Source organism: Hemitrygon akajei, chromosome 32 (genome assembly GCF_048418815.1).
Source record: "Hemitrygon akajei chromosome 32, sHemAka1.3, whole genome shotgun sequence".
NCBI classification, from domain to species: domain Eukaryota; kingdom Metazoa; phylum Chordata; class Chondrichthyes; order Myliobatiformes; family Dasyatidae; genus Hemitrygon; species Hemitrygon akajei.
This window is the reverse complement of record NC_133155.1, coordinates 19,515,079-19,535,847: the sequence shown is the minus strand read 5'-3', so window position 1 is coordinate 19,535,847 and position 20,769 is coordinate 19,515,079. Positions and strand designations below refer to the sequence as shown.

Below are 20,769 nucleotides of genomic sequence, written 5' to 3'. Positions count from 1 at the left end.
CTCATTGGGCTGGAAGGGCCTTTTACTGAGTTGTATTTCTAAATAAATAAATGTATATGTAGGATATGAGGTGGCAAAGAGACAGTATTGAGTGGATTTACCTCACAGACGAAAGCTGGTCTCCTGATGTTTGAGATATTTGAGCACTCAGAGAGAAGCCTGCTATGATGAATGACAATGTAGGAGGCTTGCTGGAGGAAGTTGCAGTGGTCACAGTCAAAGAGAATATCATTGGTGTTGCAGAGATAGTCAGGTTCTGAACTGGAGGTTCTCTGATAGGGCATTCCAAAGAGCTTGGAATGAAATGACACAAGAATGCAGCTGATTTTGTTTTTTCAAATACTTGCCTGACTACAACTACCACAGTAATTTGTTAACAAGGCAAGCAGCTTTTAGACAATACCCATTTTGATTTCTCAATTCAGTCTTCCCCAGATTCAATCTGCTCTCTCTCCAGTGGATTAACTTGCCTCTATGAAGGAAGAACATTGTTCATTTTAACTATCAAATGTCCACACAAACCATTAGCACTATTCCCCAATTAAATTATTGCTGGGATGAGATATGTGATCATTTCCTCTTAACCTGCAAACTAGATTAAAACACTGATACTGATATTAAACAGAAAGTCCCATAGACAATTAAGTGATATAAAAAAAACTCCACCAGCTCCCCGAAGTGCTAAACCAGTGTAGTCAGTAAGATACAGGTACACGTAGTAATTTACAGGAAATCAGAATTTTGATTAAAGCGGTGAAAAGAGATGAAATAGATTAGATGCAACCCTAGCCGTCATAGAGTTCCAAAACAAACCACGAACCAATGAATGAGGAGGGGTGTGTCTAAACAGCAACTGTCAAAAGGGCTAGGAATTCCAACTTTGTTTTGGCTTTTCAGTTTACATGAACAATGACTGCTAGTGTGTAAATTGCACCAAGAACATGCCACTGCAAGATTTTCCTCCAGTTTATTTCTTCAGCACATTCTGAATCCACAGTTAATCAACTACTGACTTGGGGACACTGGTGAGTACTTCAGTTCAAATTCCTAATTTATTAGCATAAAGAGGCTCAAAGGTGTTTATGCTTCAATCTTACCTCATTTGCATCAGATAAAACTCTTTTACTTCACTGCATATTTGGCTGCCTGTTATTTTCTGTGCCCTTTTCAAATTATGTATGCAGTATAACCTGAGATGTTTACATTGAAACATGGGATGACTAAGGTGACCCACACTTGGAGCCTGTCAGTGTGGTGGTGCTTCTCTCTGATTAGAGAATGAGAGTAAATGGATTGAATCATCTGATGTTTCAGTCCTCGGTGTGGGACAGTTTATTTCTCTGGTTTAATGACTCCCCCACTTCCTAATTTAAATTCAGAGCATGTTGTGTGAAGAAAGGCCATTAACCCATAACCTGTGCCCTAACATCATTTCTGTAACTCAAATTATACAAGCACACAAAGAATTTTGTAGAATGAAGAAACTGCCCAAGACTTTTGTAGAACCAATAAATTCAAAATTGAACCCATGTACACTACCTCATTACTTTTTCTTGTGCTATTTATTTTAACTTAACTATTTAACAGACATATATATACTTCAGTATTTCAGTATATTTGAATACTTCAGTAATTCAGTATTTTTTCTTTCTGTCTATTTCTCATATATTTCATTGTACAGCTGCTATAAAGTTAAAAAAAATTCACAACATATGCTGGTGATGTTAAACCTAATACTGAAAAAGATACTAATGAGAACCCTCTATAATTTTCAAATTATATTCTTCTTGTTTTTCTCTGTGAGTACTCAGTGGATCAAAAGTGAATTTTGTCCTGTATTTTATTAGAGAATAAGGGTTAATGGGTTGAGTATGGATTTAAATATAATAGGCAATCTAGTCCGTATCATCCAAGTTATTCAATCACCAAAAGTTTATTCATCAGTGTGCATGCTGGCTAAATATAGAGCTTGTTCAAATTTCCCTCCTTGGCTTGCTATTGGTTGTCTGTTCTCTTTGCATATAAAATAGGTACTGTTCACTTAAAGGAACATTGTCCTCAATTATGATGTCTTAGGTGCTTTATTGTGATGAAGTTGCTTAAAGTCGTATTAGTTTAATGGCAATTGATGCAATAAAATGAATCTGAAAGTGACATTTTGAGTACTTGTAGGATCAAATGCAATATGAACTTAATCTAACACCACACTGTTTCATGTTGATTGACACTTCCAGCTTGCTCCAGATACCAACCCTACTTTCAGAGCTCCCCTATACGGTACTGTGCTTGAACGTTGTGTTCTGTGCTCACAATATCAACTCAGCAACCGATGATTCTCAGTCTCTATTTCATAGGTTACAGACATGTAGCACTTTCTCAGTTTAGCTTCTCACTGCAGGTTTTGTATGGCTAATGATTTCTTAATGACCTTGTTGAACCTAATTAGTTCCTTAACCACCCCCAATTACTCTTGAGAGTAATTGGGTCGTTTAAACTTCTGGTGATTGCATAACTTGGGTGACAGTGAGTGGGTTGCCCTGTTTTTACCTACATTGACACTATTTCCATTCAAGTTAATATGAATCATGTTGAAACTGCAGGTGGTCTTGTCAGCTCTCTGGTACATTGCTCACGTGCCCAGCCAGATTCTCAGGGGCGTTCTGCATTCGTTATGCTAACTGTTTGCAAGAGTATCTGTACTGGCCTCTGGATCTCAGATTCCATTGAGGGATTGAATTTAACAGACGTGAGTGCGATCCGCAGAGAGATATCCTTTCATGCTTTATGTGCTGGCGTCCAGAGACAAACTTCTTCCCTTTGGATGGTGTTGAGGCACCCAGCCAAAGGAGCTAATGCAACCCATCCTTCTCTGTGCCTTGTTTAACATTAATGAATATATAAACGAACAGTAATCAGATTGTTCAACTCTTTTATTTTCTCATTTCCATTCTTGGTTGATTGAAGGCAGAGAGTTATGATTTATCCCCTTACATACAGACACTTTGACGAAAATTCATTAACTTCATAGTTTGAGAGTCTGTTCTGGGTATTTTCCATTTTTGTGAATCTTGGTATCATGCATGCAGCAAATGGCTTTAATGTATTTATGATACTTGTAAACATAGTCATTGTGATAAGATTGTTTCACATTGTACATCATGCAGCCCCCACACTATCGATCTGTGGTGAATTTTCTAAAATTACTGTTACAACGACGACAAACATAATGACAAAAAATGGCCCTGATTCTATCTCCATATGCTCCTGCGAAAACAGAAAGGCATATCACAACATGTTTATTTTATATGTTAAGCGAATGAAATTTAGTTACTACAAACAAATACAAAGTTAACATTCAAGTATAATCCTAAATCGTCCGCATATAAATACGTCCCAGAAGTCAGTAGAAATTAAATGTACAATGAAGTTACGGAAAATACACTTTATTTTTAAATTATTTTCTCTTGTTTTCCTTTGCTTTTGTAGGATCTCCTTGGTTTGCAATTTCCAGGGTTGTTTCCAGAACTCTATCATTAGCACCTGATGGTGCACGGGAGTGTCTGAAACTAATGTTTATTTAACATCTCTTCCTGTGGAAATGACTTGGTTCTCTGTTCATCACTTTCCCAGAGAGACACAAACATGCATCCCAACCATCTCCAATGTGTATATTAGAGTTAACATTTACCGGCTTCAACGAGAACTTAAATGAAAGCTGTTTCGGAACTAGCATTTGATAGAACATAGAATATTACAGCACAGTACAGGCTTTTAGCCCACGTTGTTATGCCAACCTTTCAACCTACTCAAAGATCAATCTAACCTTCCCTCCTAACTATCCCTCAATGTGTCTATCTAAAATTTCCTTAAATGCCCTAATGCATCTGCCTCTATACTACCCCAGCAGGGCATTCCACACATGCAGCATTCTGTGCAAAAAAATGTAGATACTGTGCAACCATCTGAGGCACATATATATAGCTAGGTTGCCCACGTCTTTTGCACGATACTGTAGTAATTTTATGTATCGTGCTGTTCTGCTGCCACAGAAAAAAATTCACGACATACGTGACTGATGATAAACCTGATTTTGACATGGGTCTCACGTGGGATGGGGGCAGGGAGAGGGGAGTCATGGTTGGGAAAGGGGGAAAGGAGAGGGGAAGGAGCAAAATGCACCAGGGAGACTTCTTGTAATGATCAATAAGCCAGTTGTTTGGAATCAAATGACCTTGCCTGATGTCTCAGTGCTGGGTGGGTCCGCACCTATGCCACCCCCCTACCTCTGGCACTCCTTCTCTGCCACCTGCCCCACACTCTTCCTGCAGCACTCCACCCTCTCCATTCCCAATATCCTTTGATCCCGCCAGATTTACAAACTCGCTCTCCGCTCCACATTGACAAATAAGGTACTGTGCAGAAGTCTTGAGGTACTCTGCCTGCACAATGCATACAGGTCCGAGAGTTCTGCACAGGACTGTACTTTGACATCCTCCCTGTATTTTCCTCCACTCACCTTAAAATTATGCTCCTCATATTAGCAATACAAACATCTACACTTTAAAGTTGCAGCAGACAACTCTGTTGCTCTCCTGATCAGGGAACCACATTTTACAGAAAGCAGAACTAAAAGAGCCCGTGCCAAATGCCAAGTGAGAACTTGGCCGATTACAGAATGTTCAAAACATTAAGAAATAAAGGAAATAAGGGGCATAGAAAGAGAAAATGAGAGAAAACACAGGCAGCAAACATAAAAGGGAATCTAAGAGTACTTTACAGGCACGTGACAGCAATAGAAGTGTAGGAAGGGAGCTGAGGTTGAAGAGAGACCGAGAAAGAAAAGCTGCTCATGGAATCAGAATTTATTATCACTGACATAAGTCATGAAAGTTGTTGCTTTGTGGCAGCAGTTCAGGACAATACACAAAATACACTATAAATTACATTAATAAATATATATAAAATATTGAATAAGTTGTGCAAAAATAGTGAGGTAGTGTGCATGGATTCATTTATCACTTCAGAAATCTAATGGTGGAGGGGAAGAAGCTGTTCCTAAAATGCTAAGTGTGTGTCTTTGGGCTCCTGTACCTCCCTTCTGATGGCAATAATTTGAAGGGGACACGTCCTAGGTGAAGGGGGTCCTTAATGATCGATGTCGCCTTTCTGAGGCATTGCCTTTTGATAGTGTCCCCAAGGCAGCAGGCACAGCTGAAGTATTAAATGAAGGCTTAACAGCAGTTTTACCAAGGCAGGAGGAGCTTCTGTAGGTTTTACAAAAGTAGATACGGTTTGAGATTCTGGCTGAGCTACAAATTAATCAGTTTGTGAGACTAGAATGGGTAAGTGCTCCTTACTTAAATCATCTGGTCTGGCAGGTGATTTACTGAGGGAAATGAGAGTGGACATTGCAGAGAAGCCAGCCTTAATCCTCCAGATATCTCTGTCAGCAAGGACTGGAAAATTGAGAAGATACACCCTTGTTCAAAGCAAATGGCGAATGGATAAATTCAGCACCTACTAATTGGATAGACACACCTTTGGATGGGGACATTTTGCAACAATCGTGGCCAGAATTATCAGCATATGGCACGATGTGGGTTAATTAGCGGAAGTGATCATGGATTTGTTAAGGGTAGATTGTGTCCAACCAACCTAACTGTCTTTTGGTGAAGTGAGTGGGCTAGTGTGAAAAATGTTTTAGATCAATGGCCCTTCAGTAGAAGTGATAAAGGGCCATTAGCCTGAAACGCTGACTCTGTTTCTCTCTCCACAGATACTGCTTGATTTAAGTATGCCTGCCATTTTATTTTTTGGTTTTGCTTCAAATTTTTAGAATTTGTTGTGTCAAGGACAGAACGGTGAAGAGGTTTGATTTGTCGTGGATGGAATTTAACACTGAGAAATGTGAAGTGCTAGCTTTTGATAGAAAGGATGGGAAGAAGCAACAAAACTGAATGGCACAATTTAAAAGAGCAATAATACATTGCCACATATGTCTGTGGAGGCCAGTTCATTGGGATATATTTGAAGTAGAGGTTGACAGGTTCTTGATTAGTAAGGACATCAAAGGTTACGGGGAGAAGGCAGAAAAATGGGGCTGACAGGTATAATAAATAAGCCATGATAAAATTGTAAAGAATTCTTGATGGGCTGAATGGCCCAATTCTGCTTCTATGTCTTAAGGTCCATGACCAATAAGAGCAGAAGCATTTCAGAGTGTGTATACATTGTTGATCGGAAGTAGTGAGTCAGGTTCAGAATGTGATTAAAAGATAATCTGGAATCCTGAGCTGTACAAACAGAATTCAGTCCAAGAGCACCAAAGTCAAGATGGATCTTTATAAAACACTGGTCTTATGTGGATGCTTCACACACCATAAAGATGTGAAGGCCTTTAGAGTGGGTACAACAAGAAAATACTGAACTGACAGCAGAGCTGACGGACTTCAGTTATGTGGATAGATTAGGGAAGCTCTCTTTGCTCTCCAGTACAGGAGTTTCTGGGTGTCTGATAGTGGTATTTAAAATCACGGCAGGTAAAGGGGAGAAGTAGGTAGAGGGAGAACTGGATGGAGGATGGAAAATAGAGGGGATTGACCAAGAGAATCAAAACAAACTGCAAGAGAATTGTTTTATGCAGCGAGAATATGGACACAAAGACTTTCATCTTAACCACTTAGCCACATTTACCAAGCAGGTGGTGTACCAGTTTCATAGGTGTCAATGTTATTTGCAGTGCAGCTACAGTCAACCTGTTGGAAAGGTATGAACAGATAGCAATTGTATTTTAGATCTCACAATGCTGACCAGTTTAGGAGATCATCCATTTTGACTATCTAGCAAGTGAGTGTGGCACAGGCCTCACAGCTGTTAGTGTGATAAACATTCAGCAAGTGTATGTTTCATTTCTGACCACGAATTTCAGGGCTGTAATTAGAAGTCCAGGCTACAGTAGGCTTTTCACGTGAATGAGAGCCAGAGCAGGTGGTGTCTGGGTGGGTTGTAATCTGACTAAAACATCACAATACATTGTTTCTTCTTAGAATTCTGATTTCCATCGTCAAACTCAGCATGTCTTTTCTGTCATAATCAAAAACTCAGCAACTGTGGGAAGACAAACAGTTAATGTTTCAAGTCTGGGCTCTTCGACATAATCAATCTTATCTTTTTAATCCACAGCAGTTTGTGGAGAATACGGGTTAATGCTCCACACTTTTACCAGCTTTACTGTGAAATTGGAAGGCATGCACCGGGCTAAATCCCAAGACTCAAATTTCATTTTCTCCCTGGGAGGAATCTCTACTTCAGGCACCTTTGGGACAATAAAGGAAAGGAGTGGAGGAGGGTAGACATGTGTTTACCTTTTAATCTCACACAGTACAATTGCACACATTAATGCTTTGGGACGTCCAGCAATTCTGCTACTGGCAGCAGGCAAGGAATTGTGACCAAGATCACTCTCTAGGAGATGACCATGGAAAATAGTTGGCGTCCTGGGCCTGGCTTTCAGAGTGGAGAAAGTCCACCACTATTACCAAGTTACACCTCTTCACAAACCACAGGTAGAATGTACTGATTAAAGTCTACTTCACCTTTTGCAAACTATAATCAAGACTCCTTCATTTATTGGTCCGCCCTGATTTGGTTTTGAAAACCTAATTCCTTTTTCACAGTTGTTGACTTTTGTATCTCGAGTCACTTTCTTATAGGCCCGTCTAGAAATGTTGAACCTCTGACGCCCAACATCTTTAAATTATTTCAGCCTATCTAGCCTGGTAGAGTTGGAGACAGTATGCTGAGCATTTTAGCATGTGGTTATATTGAACAATACATAGGGGATTTCTGCAGGATGTGCTACGCTGTGAAAGACTTGCTGTTATTGATTTCTTATAAATGTGTCATTTACGCAGAAAGTGTGTCATAAACTCAGCAGATGTTACTGTGGTCCTGAGTGCCTGTTACACATGGACAAACATTGCCAGTTAGTAATTGTTAGTACTGCAATTCACTTTGCTGTTCATTTAGAACACTCTGGACAAATAATAAGAACTCCACATAGTAGACTCAATGAAAGGCTATCGGCCTAAAGCATTTAGCTCTACTCCTCCCTCCACAGAAACATCTTGGCCCAACTGAGTTTTTTTTTCAACTTTTTTGTTTTTTAATTGTTGGGTAGCGGAGTTTGTAAAGTACAGGGTTTAACATCTCCAACTGAAGGAAGATCCTTCCTGAGATAAGGCAAGTGTCATACTGAAAGAAAAATAACATTTAGAAAGAAAAATAAAATCATAAGAGCTTTTACAAGTATATAAAGAGGAAGAAAGTAGCTGAGGTAGAAGATGTGGGTATGAAAGAGACGGAAGAACTTAAAACAATCACAATTGCTAGAAAACTGTACAAGGCAAACTAGTGGGACTGTAGGCCGACACGCCCCTGGACTTGATGATCTGCCTCACAGCGCATTAAAATGTAGGAGGTGTCGAGATAATGGATGCATTGTTTACAATCTTTCAAGATTTCTTGAACTCAGGAAAGTTCAAACCAATTGAAAAATGATAACTCTAATCACTACAGCTCAACAGTATTATGACCACTTTGACCACTTTGCATTTAAATTGTCTTTTTTTTGTTCTAATTGTGTTCTTTCTTGTAAAAATTGTGTTTAAGTTCTGCTTATGTTTTCCTTATGAATACTTCATACATTTCTTATGTACCTGTGATGCTGCTGAAAGTATGTTTTCATCACATTTGGTCATGGGCTGCAAAAGGCTCTTGAACCTGGTGTAAATTGTAGCTCTTCTGACATACATTGTTCCATTCTTACAGGCTGTGTGCTGCAGAGGGATCCAGCTATGAAAGAAGCAACGTGGTCGCTGCTGTGGAACGTGACTGCCGAGCCCTTAAACATGACGTAAGTTTGCATTACAATTTGGCTGTCTGGTGTCCATTAACAAATGGGACGCTTATTAATGTTGCGTCTCTGCTGATCACCACATTGACAGTGGCTGCTCCCTTCAAAAAAAGTGTAAGATTATAAATGCATATTTCAGAACACTAAATTGCTCGCTGAGAGAGAAATTGGAGAAAAAATCTTCCTTTTTGTATAATACTGCTCCTAAAAATAAAACCTCACTTAAAATGCTCAGACTTTACTTCATGCTGTCATCTATTTGAACACTCTGTGGGTGAGCCAGTAAGTTGGTTGCTTTTTTCCACCTCTGTTCAATATGATGCAGAAGTAAGCAACACATCTTGTGGAGATCTGACAGCTAACGGTGCCTTCCGTTTGAAAAGTATCACAGACCGTAGCGATATCGATGGTGGCAAACTATCTCATCATTTTGATTACATATCTCACACCTGCAAAAAGGCATCCTCCACTGATCTCCTGACCGTGAACGGAACGTGTGAAAATATTATTGCTTCAGAAGCAATCTTTTCCCATCAGGTAAAACAGAAAATAAACTTAAATAAGGTGCAGAATATGATAGGTTCAGTGAAGTGTACAATAGAAAGAAGTAATTGCTATACTCAAGCTTTGACAAGAAATAACCAGCATCAGAAACAGTTTGCTCTTTGCTGGCTGTAGGACCTGCACTGTGTTTTGGAACATGGAGCCACCCAACTTTATCTCAGGTTCAGTGCTGAGCTGTAATCAATTTAATTCACATCATTCAGCTGGTACCACGGAGTCAGATGATAATCATCACGTGGTGAGCTGGCAGGAAAGAGTTCAGTCAGTTCTGAACTGCAAACTAGATACACCATGACTGCAGTTCCTGGTATGTTGACGCAGGCGTTTTCAGTTTTTTTCTCTCTCGAAAAGGGTAAATTAATCAAACAGGTGCACGTAGCCACTCCCAGCTAATGCGATTATTCCCCCGACGACCTCCCCGCTGAGGCTGATAACTTGCACGTCATTTGAATGAGGATGTCTTTCACCAGCTGCAGTCTAATAACAATGTGTCCCACTTGTACTGAGAGAAGCCAGCGCTGTTTGTAGTTGCTGCAGGAAAGTTGACCTGGCCGTCCAAGACCAAAGTCAGTGAGCCCAGTGCTTGAAGTCAACATCAGATAGAACCACGTTAGATTATAGTTCTGTGCAAAAGTCTTAAGGCACATATATATATTGCTATGCTACCTAATACATTTACGCAGTACCGTATTTGTCGATATGGAGTGGAGAGCGAGTTTGTAAATCTCACGAGAGCAAAGGATGTTGGGAATGATCTGGGTGGAGCACCACGGGAGGGGTGTGGGACAGGTGGCAGAGAGGGAGTGCCAGGGATGGGATGTGGCGCGGGTGCAATCAAACCCAACCCTGAGACACCGGGCAAGGTAATTTGATTGCAGTCAATTGGTTTATTGATCATTACAGAATGTCCCTCTGGTGTTTTCTGCTTCTTGCCCCCTTTCCCAACCATGATTCCCCTCTCCCTGACTCCTTCCCACTCTCAGTCCACAACAGAGACTCATATCAGAATCAGGTTTATCATCACTCACATACGTCATGAAATTTGGGTTTTTATTTCAGGTAGCAGTACAGTGCAATACATAAAATTACTACAGCACGGTGCAAAAGTCTTAGGAACCCTAGCTATATATATATATATATATATATATGTGTGCGTGTGCGTGTGTGTGTGCGCGCGCGTGTGTGTGTACACACACGTATATGTAACTGCTGGCTACCCTGCACCTGGTTTAGCCCGCCCGTTAAAGGGGTCACATGCGAAAGGCTACTTGGAGCCTTGGGTGAGAGCTGAGTGTCCAGTGGGGACCAATGGTGAGTGAGCTCCCCCAGAATGGACACGACAAGCCCCTTCACCAGAGGTGCTGCCCCTCCCGGGACACCCCATATGCCCCAGCAGTATGGGCAGTAGAATGGGCTATATCGTAACTGCTGTCTATTGTACGACCCCTTGGGTATTCACTTCCGTAACTATAAGTTCTTGATTAAAGACATGCAGCTTACAGTAGAAAACAAGTTTATCCTATATTAACTAAAATGCATCAGATTACTACTCACAATACATGAAGGAATTTTTTCATGTAAACTTAGTAAAATTAAAGTAATTCAGAAGAGAATTTGTCAATTAAGCCCAAAGTGAAATTCTTGATTATATGTATTTTTTTCATGTTTTCTTTAGTCATTGTCCTGTCCGCTGCTCATTAAAACAGCTGGTTCCCCTTTCAGCGGCAGTGACAGACATAATGATGGGGCTATTACAGCATCAGTCTCCCTGCGGGCAGTTTATGACATCGGGATCAGGCAGCAGTAAGGCAGGAGCATATGGCTGTAAATCTGATCAGATTCATGTGTACATTACAGCTGTAACTGAAGCAGGGAAACGATGACTGTGTGGAGCGTGAATACATTCCATTCTTATACTTGATATATTTTGTATTGGTACGTTTATAAAAGGCCATCAGACATAGGAGCAGAATTCAGCCATTCTGCAAATTGTGTCTGTTCTGCCATTCCAACATTACTGATTTATTATCACCCTCAACCCCAATCTCCTGCCTTCTTGTAACCTTTGACATCTATTAACCTCCGCTATAAATATATCCAAGCATTTGACCTCCATTATCTTTTGGGACAATGAACTCCACAGATTCACTACCCTCTGGCTAAAGAAATTCCTCCTCGTTTCTGTTCGAAAGGGGCATCCTTGTATTCTGTGGCTGTGCCCTCTGGTCCTCTGCTTCCCCAGTCTTGAAAACATCCCCTCCATGTCCAATATCTCGGCCTTTAAATATTTGATAGATTTCAATGAGATTTCTGCCTCCCCCCATTCTTCTAAGTTCAAATGCAGGCCCAGAACCATCAAACACTCTTCATGTGTTAACCCTTTCATTCCCCACATCATTCTCATGAACCTCCCTGGGACCCTCTCCAATGCCAGCACATCTTTTCTTAGACAAGGGGATGATAACTGTGGCTGATAATACCAGTTAATTGCTTATTAAAGATCTTGGCTAAAATAACAGAATCAGCAAATATTCCTAAATTTGACCAAGAGGCCAGAGTTTTAATCTTGACTTAATTTCCAGTTAGTAATTTTTCAAGTATTTGTTGAATGCACTTTTATGATGCCCTGTAATTTCTAAAATGTACCTTTTGAGTTTACCCCTGTGTTATTTTTTCTGTTCTACAGGGAGACGGCAATGAACTACAGTGACAACCGCAGTTTGATTGACAGAGCTGTCCATGAGGCATGTACCACCTGGCACCCAGTTCAGAACTTCATTCTCCCACTCGTCTACTTGGTGGTCCTGTTTGTAGGACTCTTCGGCAACTTCATTGCCCTTCTCATTTTCCTTCAGAATGCCAGGAAGATCAAAAAAGCGATCCGAGTGTACCTGATTAATCTTACGCTGGCAGACATCACGTTCAACGCCACTCTGCCATTCTGGGTGGTTTATTACTTTAAAGGTGGAGACTGGATCTTCTCAGAAGCCATGTGCCGGATGGCGGGAGTGTTCTACTATGTGGCGACGTACAGTGCCATGACCTTTATGATCCTCATTAGCATTAACAGGTACTGCACGGTACGAATGACAAAGCTCCCGATCCCTTTGAATGAACCGACGGGATCTCTGTACACCTGCGGCTTCGTCTGGACATTTTGGTTAGCTTGCGGCATTCCTGCATTGATGCAGCGACAAACAACCAGGTGGGGACTTAACGCCACAAGATGTTTTGAAGAATACTCTGACAGAAAAAGTTACGTGTATGCATCTTTCGTATTCTTCCTCCTATCCTTCTTGTTCGTCCTACTGAGCTACGTTTCAATTATGAAAGCTCTTTCCTCCCAGGGGAACGCTCTGAAGGGCATTCATCGAAGGTTGGCTAGGTCTATGGTACTAGGAATGCTTATTGTATTTTTGGTCTGTGTTTTACCTTACCACGTTTCCCTAATCCCCTGGGAGCTAAGCAGGGCTAACTCCAAAGAGGCAGCTGGCTGCTCCCCTCTCAAAGGCATAGACATAGTGCACAAATTGAATTTGGCTTTGCTGAGCGTAAACAGCTGTGTTGACCCCATCATCTACTGCTTCTCCGTGAAGAGATTTCGCCGAGAGTTGAACAAGATATTCAGGAAACTAGTGCGCCGTTTGCCGTTTCAGCCACATACGATCGAGCCTTCAGAGACTCACATCAGGTCAAATTCACTCACTACCTCGTAAACTTCAAGTTGATGAGAACTGGCATCACATCTTAAGTGATGTGTCGGCAGTCATTTCATTCCAGCTCATGTAGAACACCTGAGGCCTTCCATGGGTGAAATTACTGTCAACTTTATTGTTATAAAGCACCCACTGGGGCTCTTTCCATTTGCGCCCAGTACCAAATGAAACTTGACGGCTCAAAAGATGGTTGTGACACTTTTGATGATGGAAGGATAGATTCTCATCTTCTATTGTTAATGTATTAAAATGCAAACATGGACAATCTCAGTATTTATTGCCACCTTCTGTGCCTGGAGCATCAAAGACTAAAATATGGCATATCTGTCACATTGATAGTTTTGATGGAACATTGCCTACATGATAATGTATTGGGGATATTTTGGTATGGGAAATTTTCCAAAAAAGTTTACCACTTTTAATGTAATATGTGAAAAGGCAAAAAAGGCACAAAGTGCTTGTATCTAGTGTGGGAGTTCTTTGTCGTCATGGCTCCTAACATAAATATTCCATTCCTGATAACATCAAGGAATTGCAATTCAATGCATGACACTCATATTTTTCTCCATTGCAAACAATCATGGTCATATTGGTTTCTTTGAAATGTAGTTTGCGAGCTTAATTTTGTGACACTTTTGAACACAAAGTGCTTCATAGATTTGTGTTCTGTTACTTTTTTAGAGCACTGATATATTTATGTTTTTGTTTGTACACTTTTAAATCTTGACCTTGACTTTGCTTAATTATGGAGCGTAAAGTAATTAACCCAAGATTCCAGGCTTTCAGTTGTTAATGAGAATTCTAAGAAGCCTTATTGATTATGTGGTTGATACATGCAAATGAAAGCTTACACACTAAGTGTAAAACAAATCTGCAACTATTTATAGAAGAAAAAATCAGTTGCTGAATAATTTGATGCATTAAATATGTGCTGGTATTTTCTTCGCCATACACCATCCAGTCCATTACCACTCTCCCACTCACTCACCATATGCTGAATATATTTCAAGCAACCAACTAACTTGGTTTCGCAGGAGATTTGACACTTCGCCTCAACAATACGTTTGCAACATACGAGCTTCCTTGCTCTGCACTTAAAGGCAATTCCTTGTTACATTTTCTTTAATGCCTTTTGCTTTTACTTTAAGTTTGTATTCTATGTATCATTTTGTCAACATATCCACACTATGGAATTCTGAAGACCTTTTTTTGGGCATTGAGGCTCTGGTGAGAAATATTAAATTTTTTCAAAACGATTTTGCATTTCTGTGTTCTCAAGACCATGACAATAAACCTATATTGCACCTTCCTGATTGTTTTATTTTTCCAAGAAGAATTTTCCCCAATGATCCATCTAGGATTATGTGCCAACTCATCTTTGTCCGAGTTCAAAACCAAGAAAAACATATCAGGGCAGAGAATTCCACAGATGGAAAAAAGTTAAGTCTTTAGATTTCCAGTATCTGCAGTTGTTTATTTAAAGGTTCATTTTGTGTGGCATTCTGACTGATGACATCTTCCAGTCATTCATATAATGGTGGATATGTGCCACAAATCCAAGCGCCCGCACAAACAAGTTGGAGATTTGACCTCAAATCCCATAGTTTGTAAAACCTTACCTACAATCATAAAAAAGTAGCATGTGACTCACTAATGACCTTCAAAGAAGGAAATCTGCTGTCTTGCTTTGGCTTAGTTTTATTGGTGTATCCAGACCTTTTTGCTTGACTCCTAAATGTGCTGAAATGGTTCAACTAGTTCAAAGGTTGCAACAAATACTACTTTGCCACCATGCATAGATACCCGGAAATGATAATTTACATACAAATACAGAACACAAGGACCAAGAATAACATCCAGAAGGATTGTTTCAGCTCTATAGAGGATCAAGCCCTGATCACAAATGGAGCATTTCCAGTAACCATGGCAATGTAGCTTCCTACATTCCAGCTGAAGATTAACATCATTGAGAATCAATTAATAGTTTTGGTTTGGAAAATACATTTTCAAAATAACATTAACCACATTTTACTTTATGGATCCTAATATTTGCACCCAAAAATGTAAAATGTCAGACATTTGAGATAATTGACAATGAATGTACAGGTTAGGGTGGCATCATGAGTATTGAATGGAAGATCAAAGCCGTTTAAGTTCTATAATTGAACCATTATAAGCTACATAACAGTATGTACATTAAAACATAGGCCACACCTACTTCACAGGTATCTGTGATCCAAGCATGGTTAGAGAATGAGAAGTGCAGTTACTGAACAGGAACAGATGGCCATTGAAATTTGGGAACTTTGATATCTGCCCTTTAAACACAGAAGTAAAATAGGGAAATTCCTACAAATACCATTTTAATAAATAGAAGAAAATCTGAAAAGACAATTTCCAACCAAGCCAAAATGTTCAAATAATTTGTGGCCAGAAGTGTGATTAATACAACCTGGATTAACAATGAATATTTCTATGTAAAATGATACGATAAGAGAACCAAAATGTGGCACTTAGAAACTACAACTTAGATGTAATTTGTTCTTGTGTGGTTACACCATTTCATTGGTTTAATGCTTGTTGTTCTTACAATTGCTGTGAATTGCATTGTAAATTATGCCTTGTATTCTAATCTTGCTTTATATAACTGGTCTTTAAAATATAATTTTAATATCAGCTTTATTGCTTGTTTCTTCATTGCTAGGCTATTCAGTAAACATCGTGTACAGGTTCGGGCTCCTTTCTGCAGATTTTTAGTCTAATGAGTAGTTGAGGGTGGTTGATTGGAACCAAAACCAGGGTCTAGATGACAGTCAGGGATAAATTCAATAACAATTCACCAGAGGGAACTTATTTAGTTACAGGCTAGTTAGGAAGATATGATCTCCAGAACCATCTGTTCCAATATAGTTGCTACATCATCATCTTCCTGTCCGGTCCTGTCCACCAAAGGCAGGATAAATCTCAAAATTACCGCCCAATCAATGCAATCACAATCATTAACCAAGTGATGGAAACTTCTGTTGATAATACTATCAAGAGGTTAATTATTCACAATGCCATTTGGATTTTGCTTGGGCCATCTCCATTCCATAACTCATCACAGCCTTGGTCCTAACCTGGAACAAAGAGCTAGACTCCCGGGGTGAGACAAATATTGTTGCATTTGACATCAAATCGAAATTTGATTGACTGTGGCAACAAGGAGCCCTGGTAAAACTGTTGTCAAGGGGGATCAAAAGGTAAACACGGTTGGTGTCATAGTTTGCACAAAGGAAGCAGACTGTCATTATTGCAGGACAATTATCCCAGCCCTAGGACATCACTGCTGAAGTTGCTCAGGGCCATGACTAACCTTTTGCAACTGCTTCAACAATGACTCTGCTTGTTTCAGAAGATCAGAGATGGGATGTTTGGCTATGAGTGCATAATGTTCAACTCCATTTGCATCTCTAAAGCAAATGATGTAATCCAAGCTTACGTTAGGCCTGGACAACATTTAGACATAGTTTGATTCAAAGGAGATGATACTTATGCATAAAAGAGGCAGGCTATGACCATTTCCAACAGGAGAGAGATTGAAAGGGCCTATCATACATATCCAATAACAATATTAGCTCTGAGCTGCCATCATCAGCATCTTTGGGATACTGTTGACCAAAAACACAACTGGACCACCTGCATAAATACCATAAATACAAGAGCAAGTCATAGATTGGAAGTTCTCTGGTGAATGATTCACCTCCTGACCACCCAGAGCCTTTCTATCATCTACAAGGCACACATCAGGAGTGTGTTGCAAAGTTTCCATCTGTACAGAGTAGTAGAGGCCCAAGAATGTTTACGAAGGTTGCCACCATTCATCAGCTCCCTGGTAGCCACTCTATATTTTTATTCCCTCCACCACTGGCTGCAGTGTGTAGCACTTACAATGTGTGTAACATTTACAACATGTGCCACAGTTACCTACCTAGAGCATGGGTTCCCGATCTTTTTTATGCCATGGACCTTTAACCGAAGGGTCTGTGGACCCAGGTTTGGGAACCCTGACCTAGAGCGTTTCAACAGCTCTCTTCCAACCCATGATCTTTACTATCAAGAAGAACATGGAACATCATTATCACCTGCAAGGTCCCCTTCAAAACTTTTCTGATTTGGAAATATTTCATCATTTGTGCATCATCCCTCCAAGAGGACATCAACCTTGTCATTGGGTTTGAAGGCTTGCTTGTCTCAATGACCCAGTCAGGGCTTTATGCTTTGGCTCTTGGTAGGGTCACCCATGCCAAACAGGTCAAAGGGTAGAGGCCAGACTAAGAGTGGTCCACTGGTCCTCCAGGTTCAGGGGTTCAGCTCAGGGCTAGTAACCCTTACTGGGGCGGGGGGGGGGGGAAGGGTAAAACAAAATTGTTTAGAAACAGCAATGAAAAATCCTTCTGCATCTGAGTGGCCAAGGACAGACAGAGATGGAGGACCTTCATTGCTGCCCTCAACACCAGTGGCATAATGGGCAGAAAGTAAGTCCTTCATTATCACTGGATCCACATTGTGGAGCTTCTGGTCTAAGTGCATTATGGAAGCACCTTCTCCAGAAAGACTATGGTGCTTAAGAAGATGGCTCAACACCATAATGAATAAATTAAAGAAATTCTGAAATGAGAAACACAGGTGAGATTTAAAGGGAAGCTGAATAAACACTGGAGGGCAAAACGGAGATAAAGAAAATCTGAGAGGGTTAGGTGGGGGTAGGGTTGGGAAGAGATTCATGCAGAACAGGAACAGAGGTTGGAAAAGATGATTCATTACTGTGCTAAATATTCCATGTACATCCTCATAATTTCACAATTATCTCAGGGACCATGCCTTGTACTTTTTTTTTTGCAAATTGAGCAGTATGAGTTTGTCCAGTAGGTGCCCATGTTTTTAGCAGAGAATGTCATTCAGCCTGCTTTTGGGCCCCTCTCCTTGGTGCATTAGATGAGAGAGGGCTACCGGACTGCCAGTATCAAAGGGAACAAGGTTAACCAGAAGTATTCACTGTGCTATTGTGAGCAATTTATGGCTTCTTCAACATCACTTTTCTGTCAAGTTGTAGCATTTCAAAATCAGTCCAAAGTCTGAACTTTGAAAATCCTCTTTATGTAGGATGAATGCTAAGCAATGTCTTTCACATAGCCCACACAAATTAGAGGGCGGACATTACATTGCAATAATTGATGCACCTCAGTCTTTGCTAAATGGAACAGTGCTTGATTCACAAACTATCTAATACATGATCAAAGTTTCCATTGTTGCAAACTTAATACTCATGAATTTTCATCCATTACTTTGGCAAATGTTGGCAGAAACAGAATAAGATGGTAGCTTTATTTTGGAGTTCAAAGGTGTTGCAGAGATTTTCATAAATAATTAGTTATGCTTCCAGGGGTTCCCAGCATTTATAATGCCATCGACCAATACCATTTAGCAAGGGGTTTGTAGATCCTAGATTGGGAATCCCTGAGCTAGACTGTTGGATTCAGACTCAGTCTGAACTTTAAGGATGTCAAGGTTTTGGAGATGCCTTGGAGGAGACTTGTTAATTTACACATATGTTTTCAAATGTTCTTATCGCACAAAGAGGCCATTTGGCTCATTGACTCCATGCTAGTTCTCTGAGTAATCGCATCTGTGACACTCCCCCATTTACTTCACAGCAATTTTTACCTTCTCTCATTCTATCCTGCTCCTTCTCTTGCTCACCTTTGGCACTTGGGAGAAAAGTGATACACCAAGAGAAAAATACATGTGAACACTAAGAGAGCAGGCAGACTCCACGTGGATAGCACAGGAAGTCAGCATCACACTTGGCTTTCTGGGCCTGTGAAGGAAATCATTATTTTTCAAGTACATGTTAAGTAGATGATTTGGTAAATATTTGAGGAGCAGGTATTTCCAGGGTCTTGAAGATTTGCCAATAATTGAATAGTTCTGCTGTGCACGAGTATAATCAGAAACAAGTTTAATATCACTGACATCTATTGTGAAATGTGTTGTGTTGCAGCAGAGTCTCTAGTCAGAAATCTGATGGCGAAGGGAAAGAAACTCTTCCTGAGCCATTGAGTGTGAATCTTCTGACTCTACCTCCTCTCTGATGTTACCAATAAGAAGAGAGGGTGTCCTGAGTGACGCGAGCCCTTAATGATGCCTATTTGAGGGGGTTGCTTTTGAAGATATACTCAATACAGTGAGGTCTAGTGCCCATGATGGAGCTGGCTGAGTTTGCAACCATCTGCAGCTTTTTCTCAAATCTGGGCAGCAGCCCTCCATTGCAGGCAATGACAAAAATAGTTAGAATGCTCTCCACGGTACATCCGCTGAAATTTGCTGGAGTCTTTGGTGATATAAAACATCTTCACAATCTCCATCAGCACAGGTGCACCACAAGGCTGTGTGCTTAGCCCCCTGCTCTGTTCACTTTACACTTATGACTGTGAGGTTAAGCATAGCTCCAGTGCCATATTGAAAGCTTGCTGACGACACTGTAGGGTAATGTAATGGGCGACAGATGACACATATTGTGCTCTACATAATTCACAAACACGGCCATTAAGTGGTTCTGTTCACTTTAGGAGATGGTGTCTGATGTAATAATGTCAAAGTAAGATGACTGCTTCTGGCTTGTTCGTAATGGAAGTAAAGTGGTGCAGCTTTTTTAAAGCATGTAAAACGACTCTCATGTTTTTTTATTCACAAAACCCTACTCTGATGGCTCTGACATACCGGGACGATTCCAGAGTTTCTCAATGATATGTTGACCGACCCAGTCGCTTTGAAGCCACCTGTGGCTTGGGAGCAGCATGCCACATGCAGTTTGCATAGGTCGAAGCCCCGCTCGCAAGGCGAGAAATCACAGAGGACAATACCCACTAAGTCTGGGATCGCTAAGTAGTTCCACTACAGCCAGAGTGGCGAGTCCACCTGCATGTGATAAATACGACACTCTGAAAACCCATCCCTTACAGGTTTTTGCATTGTCTGACTCTGAGTGTGCCAAATAGTTGCCCTCCTTTACCCGTCCTGGGTGACGCTAGGCCTTCAGAACTAATGGACCACATGCTGTCTCTCCTCGGCAATCACTAACCCTGTTTTATTTTTAAAGAACTCTTTATGCAGCAGGTACCTGATCAAGTTTGCACTGCACCCATGAAGGACGATAGGGAGTTTACTAAAATGGCTGATATCCTATGGCCATCCAGGCAGAGGTGCATTGTTCCTCCACCTTTCCCTGCCTCAATAGACCCTGCCAGCAGAGCCTCCATCAGACTCACAGGCGCAGCTTGGAACCAGACAACACCAGGCTTATGATTTTACCAAGCACGTTTTCGGTGTGAATGCCAAGACGTGCCGACCACCTCTCAGCTTCTTCAGTGCCAGCACTTCCGGACATCGTAGATCTCTGAGCACAGTGGATACCAGCCGCCGGGCTCGCCTATTGTTCATTACGGGTGATGCTTCCTGTGTGATGCACTCACTGCTGGGTTCGCCCATTAATTATAAGGTAGAGAGTGACGGGTCATCGCTGGAGGCCGGCAA

At 40.8% G+C, this 20,769-nt stretch overlaps 1 protein-coding gene across 1 annotated transcript; it reads left to right on the top strand.

Annotated features, from left to right (window-relative positions):
* Positions 1–907: 907 nt before the first annotated feature.
* Positions 908–15,850, top strand: LOC140719572 (platelet-activating factor receptor-like). Its single transcript, XM_073034280.1, has 3 exons — positions 908–1,025; positions 8,830–8,914; positions 12,165–15,850. Exons 2-3 carry the CDS (start codon positions 8,856–8,858, stop codon positions 13,192–13,194), a joined length of 1,089 nt encoding a protein of 362 aa, XP_072890381.1. The 5' UTR covers positions 908–1,025; positions 8,830–8,855; the 3' UTR covers positions 13,195–15,850.
* The last annotated feature ends 4,919 nt before the right edge of the window (positions 15,851–20,769 follow it).

Excerpts from the sequence above, each read along its gene's own strand:
- LOC140719572 (XM_073034280.1), top strand. The coding sequence starts at position 8,856 with ATGAAAGAAGCAACGTGGTCGCTGCTGTGGAACGTGACTGCCGAGCCC. Across the intron at positions 8,915-12,164 it reads GCCGAGCCCTTAAACATGAC|GGAGACGGCAATGAACTACA; the intron begins GTAAGTTTGCAT and ends TCTGTTCTACAG.